Below are 17,134 nucleotides of genomic sequence, written 5' to 3' on the forward strand. Positions count from 1 at the left end.
TATTGTATTTCCGTTCTCATTTCAATTTACTGTAAAGTGAAACCAAAATTAATTATATAGAATAATGCAACAAAGCTAATTAAGGATGTATTGCAAATACAAAACAACAATTCACATGGTTTGAAATGTTATATTGATTTGTACAGTCTATGGTTTGAATAGTCACGATGAGATGTAAAATAAGTTGATAAGTCTTGAGGTCAGAGACAGTTAAACCCATTTCCGTCGTTTGACAGGCCAACCCACAACCTTTCGTTTTCACTTTAGATTGAAGCATACACTGTTCTAAATATAGAAACGGTAAGAGAACTATGAAGACATTTAAATACAACTGTACTACATAGACCGATCACATCGGTCTATGGGCGCTGAATAGGCAACAGATGGTTGTAGAATAGTTGGTCTGTATGCTGTTTGTTTGAAGGTGTTATGATGGGTTGAGGTTGGTTTGGGCCGCAGGAGACCGTGGTGTGTGTCTGGGGGATTGCGTCACCATTACTGTACCCTGCTGATGTTTTAAGAGATGTGTGAAATGCATTATGCATATTATGCACACATTCTACAGCCACACTTTCAGCACTGTGTTCAATGACAGAGGTGCACCTCTCTCTCTCTCTCTCTCTCACTCACTCACTCACTCACTCACTCACACACACACACACACACACACACACACACACACACACACACACACACACACACACACACACACACACACACACACCTCTCCATGCCAGTGCTTGATCACGCAGTCAGACAGTGGAGTGACTCATGCACACACACACACACACACACACACACACACACACACACACACACACACACACACACACACACACACACACACACACACACACACACACACACACACACACACACACACACACACACACACACACAGCAGAGAAAATAAGAACAGTCTCAACAGCCAATTATTGCAGGATATCCAAGGATATGCAGTAACAACAACCACCAGTATTTCAGCAAGAAAGATAATGAGTGGAAAGAGGTACAGTAAAATGGGGACTAGAGATAGAGAGAAGGACAGAGGAAGGTAGGATGGGGGAGAGAGAGAAAGGGGAGAATATGAGCATGCCTCCCATCAACAGCTGTGATTGTTTAGATATGATTCACCAACCAACATCAACCTCCCCTCAACTGTGTGTGTGTCCATTTCATACGTGCACTCCTGACTAGTGTTTTAGATCCACTGAATCATCTCTCTCTCTCTGTCTCTGTCTCTGTCTCTGTCTCTGTCTCTCTCTCTCTCTCTCTCTCTCTCTCTCTCTCTCTCTCACTCACTCACTCACTCACTCACTCACTCACTCACTCACTCACTCACTCACTCACTCACTCACTCACTCACTCACTCACTCACTCACTCACTCACTCACTCTCTCTCTCACTCTCTCACTCTCTCACTCTCTCACTCTCTCTCTTTCTCTCTCCCTCTCTCTTGTTTACTCTTTTTCTCTCTCTCACTTTCTCTTTGAGACTATATGCAACATCTGGAACAGGAAATGGTAGTGGCAGGCATGTGTAGCTCACAGGTGTGTGTGCGTGTGTGTGTGTGTGGACATGCAACCTGTCATTGAACACAATGCTGAAAGTGTAGCCATATTATAAGCACAGATAGAAAAAGGAGCCAGATGTTTAATCAAATGGATAAATCTGATCCATCCGGTTGGAGGTTTAATTTAGTTATTTCACAGGGAATTTGCGATGCATAGGCCCTCTGGCTACATTTACTTCAATACAAAACCTAGGAGGCTCATGGTTCTCACCCCCTTCCATAGACTTACACAGTAATTATGACCACTTCCGGAAGACGTCCTCCAACCTATCAGAGCTCTTGTAGCATGAACTGACATGTTGGCCACCCAATCAAACGATCAGAGAATGGATCTAGTACTGAAAGCATCATCTACAACTAGCTATCACTGCAGTGCATAACATGTGATGAGTATTACACTCAAAGAGAGATAAAGACAATAGCTTAACAGTTTATAACAAATTGTGGAGAAGCAAGCTAAGTAAGTGAAAGTGAAACATCTAGCAATATTTCGTTTTTGTTTTTTCATGTTTCACTTTCACTTACTTAGCTAGTGAATGCAGCTAGCTAGTCTAGCCTACTCAAACACTCAGCTTAAACAGAGAGGGATGCTATGTTAGCTAGCTGGCTATTGCTATCCAACACTGGGACTCTTCCAAGTCAAGGTAAGCTTCTGGTTTTACAAATGTATTGCCACCGGGGCCCACCGGTGTAACTGCTAAACTGCTTGCTGTACACTGTTGTAGCGGGTTGTAGCATTTTTTTTCACCTGGTCACAAACAGCTGATGTGTTGTGCACTGAAGTCCAGAAGCAAAGGGAAAAGGTGAGAGGAGGAGAGCGCATAGGAATTCTACAATGATTAAAGGAATCATGCTGTATGTATGTGGCTGCTATGAAAGTGAACTGTGTTTCCTTGTGATCAGGGATGTATTCATTCTGTCGAAAAATATTTTTGGAACGGAAGCAAGCTGAATGAAACGGCGCTAAACATATCTGTATTTGTCCAATATAAACTCTTGTTTGCAACTGTTGGACTAATGGTTACACCGTAGATCAGCTATCTAGATGCAGGCAAGAGTGTGCAAGGCGGTATTGAACGTGTCAAGTCTGTCACCTTGATTACTCAAATTTCACTTGACCTGTGTGCACCTATGTTGTAAACGTTCATTCATTGGCTAGGTTGTAGCAACCTGATGGGAATAGGGAACATTTTAGTATCATGTAGTAGCCTAAATCTATCGATGTTACCAGTGGCGGTTCTAGCTTGTATGGCTCCTGGGCGAACCCCGCTGCACCATTCTGCACTAACTGTACTTTGTACTCAGACGTTTGGAACAAAACGAATAAATAATCCGAGCATTTAAAACGATATAAATATAAACATATATACAAAAATAAGACTCATACATATCAAAAAGAAGTAACAAAGACAAATAGAAACACATTGTAGTATATAAATACAAATAAAAAAGAGAATCAAATTATTACACTATTACCCTATTGCTAACAAAAAAACACACAAATAAATCTAAATTGCACAAATCCTATATCACACAGATACACAAATAGAATAACGCACTTGTAAAGAAGAGAACCTGATTTTTATACTATTGCACTTCAAACAAGAAACACACAAACTAAATTGCACAACTAATTGCATTACTAATTGCATCAGTACTGTACAAAGTTAGAGGTGCGCTATTTGATAGATTCCCCCCGCTCCCCCTACCTCGGGCTTCCAGTGGGGAGACCTGAGGTCAACCTACCCCCGCCCCCTTCCCATCTCGTACTTCTGAGTGGGAGACCTTCCCAGGCCTGCCTAGCTCACAAACTAGAATCAGGGCACCCACTCCTTCAAGGTTAACTGACCCACAGTCCCACACGGTGACATGATATTATTGACGTGACGTGCAAATGAGCGATAGAAAACCGATCGCGCAAATGTCACCATTCGGAATATATTTATTTTTATTTTTTGTGCGGGCGTGGCATGCCGCACTCGGCAAGATGCTGCCCTGGGCGGCTGCTCATGTCGCCTCCGGCAAGATGCTGCCCTGGGCGGCTGCTCATGTCGCCTCCGGCAAGATGCTGCCCTGGGCGGCTGCTCATGTCGCCTCCGGCAAGATGCTGCCCTGGGCGGCTGCTCATGTCGCCTCCGGCAAGATGCTGCCCTGGGCGGCTGCTCATGTCGCCCCCGGCAAGATGCTGCCCTGGGCGGCTGCTCATGTCGCCCCCGGCAAGATGCTGCCCTGGGCGGCTGCTCATGTCGCCTCCGGCAAGATGCTGCCCTGGGCGGCTGCTCATGTCGCCCCCGGCAAGATGCTGCCCTGGGCGGCTGCTCATGTCGCCCCCGGCAAGATGCTGCCCTGGGCGGCTGCTCATGTCGCCTCCGGCAAGATGCTGCCCTGGGCGGCTGCTCATGTCGCCTCCGGCAAGATGCTGCCCTGGGCGGCTGCTCATGTCGCCTCCGGCAAGATGCTGCCCTGGGCGGCTGCTCATGTCGCCTTCGGCAAGATGCTGCCCTGGGCGGCTGCTCATGTCGCCTCCGGCAAGATGCTGCCCTGGGCGGCTGCTCATGTCGCCTCCGGCAAGATGCTGCCCTGGGCGGCTGCTCATGTCGCCTCCGGCAAGATGCTGCCCTGGGCGGCTGCTCATGTCGCCTCCGGCAAGATGCTGCCCTGGGCGGCTGCTCATGTCGCCTCCGGCAAGATGCTGCCCTGGGCGGCTGCTCATGTCGCCTAAATCCACCACTGGATGTTACATTTAACTGGGTGAATGGAAAATGAATGACAGTCATCCAATATGCTGTAATAGAAATAAGGACATGCTCGTAAAAAAAATGTATCGTCCTCCCTCATCTGAACCCCCCCCCCCCCCCCTCCCCCACCCCCACCGCCACTGGTAATAACATAATAAATATTTAACTTCAATAGTTTTGTTCAGTTTCTCTTGCACAAGGGTAAAACTGGTTTGTGTGAGTTTTGTGAGCATTTGTGTGAGCATTTGCTCACTGAAGTCGGTTACGATGCCGAATTGCAGTCAGTTCAAGTTCCTGGTGAGTATAACGAGCACGCCGATAAGCTTCCCTGAGACGGTTTCTGACACTTTGAGCAGAAATTCTTTGGTTGTGTAAACCCACAGTTTCATCAGCTGTCCGGGTGGCTGGTCTCAGACGATCTCGCAGGTGAAGAAGCCGGATGTGAAAGTCCTTGGCTGGCGTGTTTACACATGGTCTGCAGTTGTAAGGCCGGTTAGACATACTGTCAAATTCTCTAAAACGACATTGGAGGCGGATTATGGTAGATAAATTAACATTCAATTCTCTGGCAACAGCTCTGGTGGACATTCCTGCAGTCAGCATGCCAATTGCATGCACCCTCAAAACTTGATACATCTGTGGCTTTGTGTTATGTGAAAAAACTGCACACTCTACAGTAGCCTTTTATTGTCCCCAGCACAAGGTGCGCCTGTGTAATTATCATGCTGTTTAATCAGCTTCTTGGTATGCCACACCTGTCAGGTGGATGGATTATTTTGGCAAAGGAGAAATGTTCACTAACAGGGAGGAATGTAAACAAATTTGTGCACAAAATTTGAGAGAAATAAACTTTTTGTGAGGATGGAACATTAATGGGATCTTTTATTTCAGCTCATGAAACATGGGACAAAGACTTTACATGTTGTGTTTATATTTCTGTTCAGTATAGGTACAACGGTAGACCTGTTTTATCAGAGTACTGGATATAGCCTCTGGTGGTAAACCTGGTTTGTATGGGTATATTAGGGATGAAGTGCATGTATAGACCTAGTATATATGAATGTTGAGGCTTGAGCTTAATGCCCATGAATTGACCTGGTTTATGTAATGGGGTGTAGAGATGTACCAGGCTCCTATAGGTCATGGGTTTGAACAGACATCTATTGCCCTTTCAAATCCTTTCTGATGACACGTTTGTGGTAGAAAAACAGTGAATGAGGCTGGGAAAAATGTAATATACCACTGTACTATGAGTTTATCTATGAAATGTTGTAGAGGTCAGAGGTCACAGGACTAAGATATGCAATAAACAGGGTTGGAGCGTGCAGTGGATAGCTGGATACAGGTACATGTTGATGACTTGGTGGAATACAGGTCTTGGCAAAGTGGGTAACAGGGCTGAGATAGGCAAGTAACAGGGCTGAGATAGGCAAGTAACAGGGCTGAGATAGGCAAGTAACAGGGCTGAGATTGGCAAGTAACAGGGCTGAGATAGGCAAGTAACAGGGCTGAGATTGGCAAGTAACAGGGCTGAGATAGGCAAGTAACAGGGCTGAGATTGGCAAGTAACAGGGCTGAGATAGGCAAGTAACAGGGCTGAGATTGGCAAGTAACAGGGCTGAGATAGGCAAGTAACAGGGCTGAGATTGGCAAGTAACAGGGCTGAGATAGGCAAGTAACAGGGCTGAGATTGGCAAGTAACAGGGCTGAGGTGTTTAGGCAAAGGAACTGGAGTCAATGGGTAATACATAAGGCTAGGTAGGATATGGGTGTATGAGGACTTGGTTGCATTAATATTAGGATATTGGCATGTGGGTGTTAGGGTTAGGGCATGGGGGTAATTGGGTTTAGGTTTGTGGGTAAGTGGGCTGAGGCATATAGATATTGGGGCTGGGGTGTGGGGGTCATTGGGTTTAGGTGTGTGGGTAAGTGGGCTGATGTGTATAGATATTGGGGCTGGGGTGTGTGGGTCATTGTGTTTAGATGTGTGGGTAAGTGGGCTGATGTGTATAGATATTGGGGCTGGGGTGTGTGGGTCATTGTGTTTAGATGTGTGGGTAAGTGGGCTGATGTGTATAGATATTGGGGCTGGGGTGTGTGGGTCATTGTGTTTAGATGTGTGGGTAAGTGGGATAAGGTATATAGATATTGGGGCTGGGGTGTGTGGGTCATTGGGTTTAGATGTGTGGGTAAGTGGGCTGATGTGTATAGATATTGGGGCTGGGGTGTGTGGGTCATTGGGTTTAGATGTGTGGGTAAGTGGGCTGATGTGTATAGATATTGGGGCTGGGGTGTGTGGGTCATTGGGTTTAGATGTGTGGGTAAGTGGGCTGATGTGTATAGATATTGGGGCTGGGGTGTGTGGGTCATTGGGTTTAGATGTGTGAGTAAGTTGGATAAGGTATATAGATATTGGAGCTTGGGAATAGTGGTAAATACTGTATCTCTTAATTTTATTATAGGCACAGCACAGCATGTTCCCATCGGTCGTGACAGAAAATAAAACATACCGTTTCACATACTTTTCAATATTATTTTTCAAAAAGCAAAATGGGGTTAGGGGTTACTAATTGTATAAGGTGTACATAGTGGGCATATCTGAAAGAAATGTGGGAACAAATGTGTTCACACTAGGATCCGCAGAAGGCTACAGTAATGATGGTTCAATGCCCACAGAGGATCAGCAGAAGGCTACAGTAATGATGGTTCAATGCCCACAGAGGATCAGCAGAAGGCTACAGTAATGATGGTTCAATGCCCACAGAGGATCCGCAGAAGGCTACAGTAATGATGGTTCAATGCCCACAGAGGATCAGCAGAAGGCTACAGTAATGATGGTTCAATGCCCACAGAGGATCCGCAGAAGGCTACAGTAATGATGGTTCAATGCCCACAGAGGATCAGCAGAAGGCTACAGTAATGATGGTTCAATGCCCACAGAGGATCAGCAGAAGGCTACAGTAATGATGGTTCAATGCCCACAGAGGATCAGCAGAAGGCTACAGTAATGATGGTTCAATGCCCACAGAGGATCAGCAGAAGGCTACAGTAATGATGGTTCAATTCCCACAGAGGATCAGCAGAAGGCTACAGTAATGATGGTTCAATGCCCACAGAGGATCCACAGAAGGCTACAGTAATGATGGTTCAATGCTCACAAACACACACCATGGAACACTGCAGATTAGCAGATTACCGAACACAACAAACAGACAAGCAAGTCTCAGTGAAGAATATTTTTGATGTAGGCTCACAAGCCCTGGTTGGGTTTCGCAACCTATATCTGTCAAGGCATTCTCATTGGTTACTGAAAGACCACCACTGTATAGACCTCCACAACACCTGTTTTATTTTACTGTGTGGATGTTGTCTCTATGACTTTTCTCAAACTGTTTTTCTGTCCTCACTCAGGTCATAGGAAGTGAGTGTAGCAGCTGTGTCTAGGATATTCTAGGGTAAGAGATGGTTGACTTTATACTCCCACCTGGCCTACGGGACCATAACTGCTGCACTGATCTACACTGCTCTGCACTAGCTAAATCAGGTGTGTAGTGCTGGAACAAATGTGTGTGTTGGTACACGTTACACTTTCTCCTGTCCTCTTAGTGGTGGTTGCCCCGAGGCTATTAGTAACAGGCCTTTGGGGGAATCTCTGTTGCTGTTGGTAGCTGAAGCTGAACAGAGTATGTCTGACGGTATCCTGCCTACTGAAATACTGTTCCAGTGTGCTGTTCATGGTCTACCTTTCCTAGCCAAAAGACTAGCACAGGAGAGAGAAATGAAGAGAAAGGATGGGGAGAAATAGAGGGAGAGCAGACAGAGAGGAAGGCGAGAGGAGAAAGAGCAGAAGAAGAGGGAGGAGGAGAGGGAGCAGAGAGAGGGGGAAAGGGAGTGGAGAGATAGCGGCACACTGCTCACCTGGGAAGGCTTGTTGTTGTGAGAGGAGGGGAGTAAGGGATGAATCAGTGTCCTTGGTTACTGAGAGGGAGGAGAGGAGAGATAATGAAGTGAAAGGAGGAGTAGAGAGAGGGAATACTTGCCTTCTGGGGTTATGGGGAAAGGGCTGTGTTTATGAAGAGAGGGGAGAGGAAAAGAGTGAGAGAAGTGACAACAGGTACTAGATGTGTCTACTGCATTACGTGTGTGTGTGTGTGGATGTGTATGTGTGTGTGGGTGTGTATGTGTATGTGTGTGCGTGCGTGTGTGTGTGTGTGTGTGTGTGGGTGTGTATGTGTGTGTGTGCGTGCGTGCGTGCATGCGTACGTGTGTGTGTGGGTGTGTATGTGTATGTGTGTGCGTGCGTGCGTGCGTGTGTGTGTGTGGGTGTGTATGTGTATGTGTGTGCGTGCGTGCGTGCGTGCGTGCGTGTGTGTGTGTGTGTATGTGCGTGCGTGCGTGCGTGCGTGTGTGAGTGTGTGCGTGCGTGTGCGTGTGTGTGTTAGACTGAATTGAATGAAAGGAGACATGCTTCTCAGAGCAGACTCTCCTTACTCTGCTCATTACTGAGCACTAACAGACTCTACTGTTCTATCACACATGTCCATCGGTTTCAACTCCCTCTCAATTCAATTTCAATTTAAGGGCTTTATTGGCATGGGAAACATATGTTTACATTGCCAACGCAAGTGAAATAGATAATAAACAAAAGTGAAATAAACAATAAACAATTAACAGTAACATTACAGAATAAAGACATTTCAAGTGTCATATTATGTCTATGTACAGTGTTGTATACATTCTGATGTGCAAATAGTTAAAGTGCAAAGGGAAAAAAAATAAACATAAATACGGGTTGTATTTACAATGGTGTTTGTTCTTCACTGGTTGCCCTTTTCTTGTGGCAACAGGTCACAAATCTTTCTGCTGTGATGGCATTGTGGTATTTCACCCTGTAGATATGGGAGTTTATCAAAATTGGATTTGTTTTCAAATTCTTTGTGGGCCTATGTAATCTGAGGGAAATATGTGTCTCTAATATGGTCATATATTTGGCAGGAGGTTAGGAAGTGCAGCTCAGTTTCCACCTCATTTTGTGGGCAGTGTGCTTTTGTCTAATTGTGTTGCTGTCCTGGGGCTCTGTGGAGTCTGTTTGTGAACAGAGCTCCAGGACCAGCTTGCTCTGTAGGTGAGGGCTTTGTTATGGAAGGTTTGGGAATCACTTCCTTTTAGAATTGAACATCTCTTTTCTGGATTTTGATAATTAGTGGGTATCAGCCTAATTCTGCTGTGCATGCATTATTTGGTGTTTTATGTTGTACACAGAGGATATTTTTGCATAATTCTGCATGCAGTCTCAATTTGATGTTTGTCCCATTTTGTGAATTCTTGGTTGGTGAGCGGACCCCAGACCTCACAACCATAAAGGGCAATGGGTTCTAGAACTGATTCAAGTATTTTTAGCCAGATCCTAATTGGTATGTCGAATTTTATGTTCCTTTTGATGGCATAGAAGGCCCTTCTTTCCTTCTCTCTCAGATTGTTCACAGCTTTGTGGAAGTTACATGTGGTGCTGATGTTTAGGCTGAGGTATGAATAGTTTTTTGTGTGCTCTATGGCAACATTGTCAAAAGGGAATTTGTGTACATGGATTTTATAATGTTGTATGTTTTTCCCCCAACACCACTTTCTATCAATTACTATAGCAGACCCTCATGCCAAATTGAGTCGAAAGCTTTTTTGAAATCAACAACGCGTGAGAAGACTTTGCCTTTGTTTTGGTTTGTTTGTTTGTCAATTAGGGTGTGCAGGGTGTATCCGTGGTGAAGTCTCTCTCTCTCTCTGTCACACACACACATTCACACACACACCAGTGGCGGTTGGTGCCGTTTAAGATTAGGGAGGAATTTTGTAATTTTTTAATGAGCATGGCCTTATTTCTATTACAGCAAATTGGATGACTGTAATTCACATTCCATTCACCCAGCTCAATGTAACAGCGATAGATTTAGGCTACTACATGATACACACATTTTCCCTCTACCCATCATGAGGTTTCTACAATCTAGCCTACGAATGAAAGTTTTTAACGTAGGTGCACAGGTCGCAAGACAAATTGGAGTAATCAAGGTGACAGACATTGAAACATTCAGTACCACCTTGCACACTCTTGCCTACATCTAGGTGATCTAGTGTGCAATCATTAGTCCAAACGTTCCATTTTGCAAACAAAACGAGAGTTTCTATTGGGCAAATTCAGGTAGGTTGATCCATTTTTTGTTCCGTTTGCTTCCATTTAATTTTTGAAGAAATTTGTTCAAAACTGTTCAACTATTCTCTTTCTCTTCTTTGAGTACTCTACTCACAACATTTTATGCACTAGATTAATTATCTAATCCTTTGATTGAGAATTATGTCAGTTCATGTTGCAAGAGATCTGATTGGTTGGAGGACGTCCTCCCGAAGTTGTCATAATTACTGTGTAAGTCTATGGAAGGGGGTGAGAACAAAGAGCCTCCTAGGTTTTGTATTGAAATCAATGTACCCAGAGGAGGCCCGGAATCTAGCTGACCTCCCGTTACACCATGGTGCTCTCCTACAGAGTGCTGCTGAGGCTATTGTAGACCTTCATTGCAAAACAGTTTGTTTTAATCAAATTTTTTGGTGATGTGAATATATTTAGTTATAGATGTATCTAAAAAATAATAACTTTTTGAATGTTTCACTATTTGTATTTTTTTTATTCACTAAGTAGGATGGTCCTCCCCTTCCTCCTCTGAGGAGCCTCCACTGACACACATACACACACACACACACACACACACACACACGCACACAGCCATCAGAACAGATAAGGCCTGACCTTTTCCAGAGCCTGCTTCCTGTTCAATGGCGATGCAAAAGTCGGCATGGACTAGACACACTCACACGCTCACACCACGCACGCACACCACACACCACACACCACACACCACACACCACACACCACACACACATCCCTTTCTCTGCCATGTTAATAATCCATGCTAAACAACTGTATTGTTCTTCTTCTAACATGGCTGTGACTTGTCTTTGTCAGTCAATCTAATCATTTGTATGCGATGAGGATTGGTGCAAAGATCTCTCTCTGGCTGGCTTCCTATTCAGAGCTTGGCTCATGTACTCAGATAGAGCAGATAACAGATAGCAGATAGTTCACTGGGCACTGTCTCATAATCGCCCTGATGATTATCACCTGGATCATCAAAACCCCTGTCCTCCCTCTGGTAGACCAGTGCTTCAGGGACATCACTTGCAAACACACACACACGCAAGCAAGTACGCACGCACTTGCACACACACACACACACACACACACAAAGACACTAACAAAAGAGAGATCACAAAGACAGCTACAAATACGCACAAAATACACAGAAGTTGATGTACAATATACACAAAGTGGTAGGAACAAAAGACAGGTTGTCACAAACACATCACAGACACAATAGAGCAGAAACCTGTTTCACACTGTGTATACGCTGTATCGTGACACCTCTGAAATCACACAGACACACACAAACACGCAGACACACACACATAGACATACACACAGATCATGGACAATTTATCACAACCTACATCATTCACAGACACCCTACAATCTCCATCCCCATCCCTCACCCTCATGTCTTTCACAGACACCCTACAACCCCGATCCCCATCCCTCACCCTCATGTCTTTCACAGACACCCTACAACCCCGATCCCCATCCCGCACCCTCATGTCTTTCACAGACACCCTACAACCCCGATCCCCATCCCTCACCCTCATGTCTTTCACAGACACCCTACAACCCCGATCCCCATCCCTCACCCTCATGTCTTTCATAGACACCCTACAACCCCTATCCCCATCCCTCACCCTCATGTCTTTCATAGACACCCTACAACCCCGATCCCCATCCCTCACCTCATGTCTTTCAATGGCTAGAGTTAGATCTGCATGTTCTTTTATTCAGGAAGGTAGTGAAGTAAAAGTTGTCGATAAAATAAATAGTAAAGTACAGGTACCCAAAAAACGACTTAAGTACTACTTTAAAGTATTTTTACTTAAGTACTTTACACCACTGTTAGCAGGGAAGTAGAGAGTAATCTGAGCCACTGTTTCAGAGGAAGTCATGATAAATAGCACAGCACTCCCTCTAGTGCCATTCACCTTCTATTGGCAAAAATATCCTCATTGGGCACTTAAGCCTGTAGCATGAGTCAACCCCAGAAAACTCAAATTCTTATACTGTGTGTGTGTGTGTGTGTGTGTGTGTGTGTGTGTGTGTGTGTGTGTGTGTGTGTGTGTGTGTGTGTGTGTGTGTGTGTGTGTGTGTGTGTGTGTGTGTGTGTGTGTGTGTGTGTGTAAGTGTGTGCAGATGCTTGTCAGTAATGTTAGTAAAGTCTATCCAATCTCTGTGACCTCTGACCTCTAACCTTCATACTCCCAGGACATGAACCACTCCTGGCAGTCCCAGCAACCCTCAGGAGGTGGCCAGGCCCAGTGCTTCCTCTACAACCCTAAAGTAGGCCTATGTGTGTGTGTGTGTTTGTGTGTGTGTGTGTGTGTGTTTGTGTGTGTGTGTGTGTGTGTGTGGGGGGGGGGGGGGTCTTTAAACTTTATCAATCTATCTCTCTCTCTCACTCTCTAGGACACAAAGCAGCACACTACTCAGCACAAACAACGTATGTATTCACAGTCTAAGGTGTGTGTATTGTGCGTGGGTGTATCTGTGTGAGTGTGTGTGTGTCTGTAACCTTTCTCTATCAGGCTGCTCAGGAATATGTTATAAGAAGGAATATGTTTGTCAAACCTGTGTGTGTGTGTGTGTGTGTGTGTGTGTGTGTGTGTGTGTGTGTGTGTGTGTGTGTGTGTCCTCACTCCCTCTCTCTCTGGCAGCTCGGGGGGATGACCCACCCTCACCTGGCGCCTCACAAATCGTAAGTGGGACAGGAGAAATATATTCTACCTAAGGTCACCAAACAGTGCCGGGGCTGTAATACACACACACACACACACACACACACACACACACACACACAGAGAGGGGGAGTAGTACTAATCTGTCAGTTTTAGTTGTGCAACAAACATGATGTAAAAACACCAGGACACCAGGCCAAAGGTGACCTGACATTTGTGTGAACTTTTCCAGTAGCAGAACAAAGAGTCTCCTAGCTTATTAACCCTTTATATCCTCTTTCTCAGTCAGAGGTGGCTTGAATCTCATTACCCCCTCAAAACTAGACATTGTATACTGTACTTCATACTTCACTTTTACTTTACTTTAGAGTACCATTACTTTACTTTGGTCTTTCTCTTGACGTATGTTTTTCTCATTTTTCCCAGCATGCTCGCTGATGACTTGAAGCTCAGCAGTGACGATGATGATGCTGACAAGGTAGGGAAGCCCAGGAACATTCTACAAACCTATTCGAAAATGTTTACAACATTTCAGAATGCCTCTCTCTCTCTCATGACCTGAGCTAAATGTTTCCTTACTTTCATCCGCCCTTTCTCTTTCCTCCTTCCTCCCCTCCAACCTTCCTCCCCTCCAACCTTCCTCCCTCCACCCTTCCTCCCTCCAACCTTCCTCCCTCCACCATTCCTCCCTCCACCCTTCCTCCTTCCCCCCCTCCAACCTTCCTCCCTCCACCCTTCCTCCCTCCACCCTTCCTCCCTCCACCATTCCTCCCTCCACCCTTCCTCCCTCCACCCTTCCTCCCTCCACCATTCCTCCCTCCACCATTCCTCCCTCCACCCTTCCTCCCTCCTCCCCTCCAACCTTCCTCCCTCCACCCTTCCTCCCTCCACCCTTCCTCCCTCCACCATTCCTCCCTACACCCTTCCTCCCTCCTCCCCTCCAACCTTCCTCCCCTCCAACCTTCCTCCCTCCAACCTTCCTCCCTCCACCCTTCCTCCCTGCACCATTCCTCCCTCCTCCCCTCCAACCTTCCTCCCCTCCAACCTTCCTCCCTCCAACCTTCCTCCCTCCACCCTTCATCCCTCCACCCTTCCTCCCTCCACCCTTCCTCCCTCCTCCCTCCACCCTTCCTCCCTCCACCATTCCTCCCTACACCCTTCCTCCCTCCTCCCCTCCAACCTTCCTCCCCTCCAACCTTCCTCCCTCCAACCTTCCTTCCTCCACCCTTCCTCCCTCCACCCTTCCTCCCTCCACCCTTCCTCCTTCCTCCCCTCCAACCTTCCTCCCTCCACCCTTCCTCCCTCCACCCTTCCTCCCTCCACCCTTCCTCCCTCCTCCCCTCCACCCTTCCTTCCTCCACCCTTCCTCCCTCCACCATTCCTCCCTCCACCCTTCCTCCCTCCACCATTCCTTCCTCCACCCTTCCTCCCTCCACCATTCCTCCCTCCACCCTTCCTCCCTCCACCATTCCTCCCTCCACCCTTCCTCCCTCCAACCTTCCTCCCTCCAACCTTCCTCCCTCCACCCTTCCTCCCTCCACCATTCCTCCCTGCACCATTCCTCCCTCCACCCTTCCTCCCTCCTCCCCTCCACCCTTCCTCCCTCCACCCTTCCTCCCTCCCTCCACCCTTCCTCCCTCTACCATTCCTCCCTCCACCCTTCCTCCCTCCTCCCCTCCACCCTTCCTCCCTCCACCCTTCCTCCCTCCCTCCACCATTCCTCCCTCCACCCTTCCTCCCTCCTCCCCTCCACCCTTCCTCCCTCCACCCTTCCTCCCTCCCTCCACCCTTCCTCCCTCCACCCTTCCTCCCTCCACCCTTCCTTTCTGCTCACTCCAACCCTTCTCTATGTTCATCCTACTGTACATTAAAACATGTTTTAAAAAGGAAGCCAAAATATTTTGGGGGGGGGGTAACTAGTAACAGGACTTTGTAACTGAGTACGTTGGCTACATCCCTTATTTGAAGTTGTATGAACAACATAGAAAGGAGAGAAGAGAAACAGTTAGTTGGAAGGGTTGGTACGAAGACAGGGGGGAGGAGAGTGAGAGGTGCTCCCTGCAGTGAGTGCGGTTCTGGGCCAGGGCTGGAGTGAAAATTGGAAGGAGAGGAGAAGGTGAAAGAGAGAGAGAGAGACTGGAGAGTTGGCAATAGTTGCTCTCTGAGGGAGCTGTCTGTGCTCTCTCTGTTAGAATGGAGATGCATTTCGCACACACACACACACACACACGTCTAAAGTGACATCCCCTTCTTGTTTCCATTTCTCCATCTGTATTCATTTGATAGAACTGGAAGCTGAAATCGTCTGGCATGCTTTTGCCATATTGTTTTCACCTGTCCAATAGCACTTCAACATGAGCAGCACAGGAGTTCCACTGCTTGCTTATTGTTGACAGATCACTCTTGTGTTGTGGATAACTGCTCCTGCACCGTAGGAAATGCAGATGAGCTTCGTGATTTACATAAATTAGCTGAAAACCCGCACTAACACATGTTTATAGTAACAGTATAACAGTATAACAGTATAACAATATAACAGTATAACAGTATAACAGTATTGCAGTTTAACAGTTTAACAGTATAACAGTATAACAGTATAACAGTATTGCAGTTTAACAGTATAACAGTATAACAGTATAACAGTATTGCAGTTTAACAGTATAACAGTATAACAGTATAACAGTATAACAGTATTGCAGTTTAACAGTTTAACAGTTTAACAGTATAACAGTATAACAGTACAACAGTATTGCAGTATAACAGTATAACAGTACAACAGTATTGCAGTATAACAGTATAACAGTATATGTAATCTAATTTTGGCAGGCTAATAGCATAACAGTATAACAGTATAACAGTATAACAATATAACAGTATAACAGTATAACAGTATAACAGTATAACAATATAACAGTATAACAGTATTGCAGTATAACAGTATAACAATATAACAATATAACAGTATTACAGTATAACAGTATAGCAGTATTGCAGTATAACAGTATAACAGTATAACAATATAACAGTATAACAGTATAACAGTATAACAGTTTAACAGTATAACAGTATAACAGTATAACAGTATAACAGTATAGCAGTATAACAGTATAACAGTATAACAGTATTGCAGTATAACAGTATAACAGTATTGCAGTATAACAGTATAACAGTATATGTAATCTAATTTTGGCAGGCTAATAGCATAACAGTATAACAGTATAACAGTATTGCAGTATAACAGTATAACAGTACAACAGTATTGCAGTATAACAGTATAACAGTACAACAGTATTGCAGTATAACAGTATAACAGTATATGTAATCTAATTTTGGCAGGCTAATAGCATAACAGTATAACAGTATAACAATATAACAGTATAACAGTATAACAGTATAACAGTATAACAATATAACAGTATAACAGTATTGCAGTATAACAGTATAACAATATAACAATATAACAGTATTACAGTATAACAGTATAGCAGTATTGCAGTATAACAGTATAACAGTATAACAATATAACAGTATAACAGTATAACAGTATAACAGTTTAACAGTATAACAGTATAACAGTATAGCAGTATAACAGTATAACAGTATAACAGTATTGCAGTATAACAGTATAACAGTATTGCAGTATAACAATATAACAGTATAACAGTATAACAATATAACAGTATAACAGTATAACAGTATAACAATATAACAGTATAACAGTATTGCAGTATAACAGTATAACAATATAACAATATAACAGTATTACAGTATAACAGTATAGCAGTATTGCAGTATAACAGTATAACAGTATAACAATATAACAGTATAACAGTATAACAGTATAACAGTTTAACAGTATAACAGTATAACAGTATAGCAGTATAACAGTATAACAGTATAACAGTATTGCAGTATAACAGTATAACAGTATTGCAGTATA

The 17,134-nt window shown here is 44.8% G+C and overlaps 1 protein-coding gene across 2 annotated transcripts in view; it reads left to right on the forward strand.

Annotated features, from left to right (window-relative positions):
- aff3 (AF4/FMR2 family, member 3) overlaps nucleotides 1–17,134 on the forward strand; it is a 42,324-nt gene that overhangs the window by 701 nt on the left and 24,489 nt on the right. The window contains exons 2-5 of one of the 2 annotated variants that reach the window (XM_036958599.1): nucleotides 12,725–12,799; nucleotides 12,926–12,979; nucleotides 13,174–13,214; nucleotides 13,621–13,672. In XM_036958599.1, the coding sequence (XP_036814494.1) occupies nucleotides 12,725–12,799; nucleotides 12,926–12,979; nucleotides 13,174–13,214; nucleotides 13,621–13,672 (222 nt within the window). Of the gene's footprint in view, nucleotides 1–12,724; nucleotides 12,800–12,925; nucleotides 12,980–13,173; nucleotides 13,215–13,620; nucleotides 13,673–17,134 lie in introns of those variants that run through there. The other variant, XM_036958600.1, reaches the window with a different exon arrangement.

The sequence above is a fragment of the Oncorhynchus mykiss genome, chromosome 22, assembly GCF_013265735.2.
Source record: "Oncorhynchus mykiss isolate Arlee chromosome 22, USDA_OmykA_1.1, whole genome shotgun sequence".
Classification (NCBI taxonomy): Eukaryota; Metazoa; Chordata; class Actinopteri; order Salmoniformes; family Salmonidae; genus Oncorhynchus; species Oncorhynchus mykiss.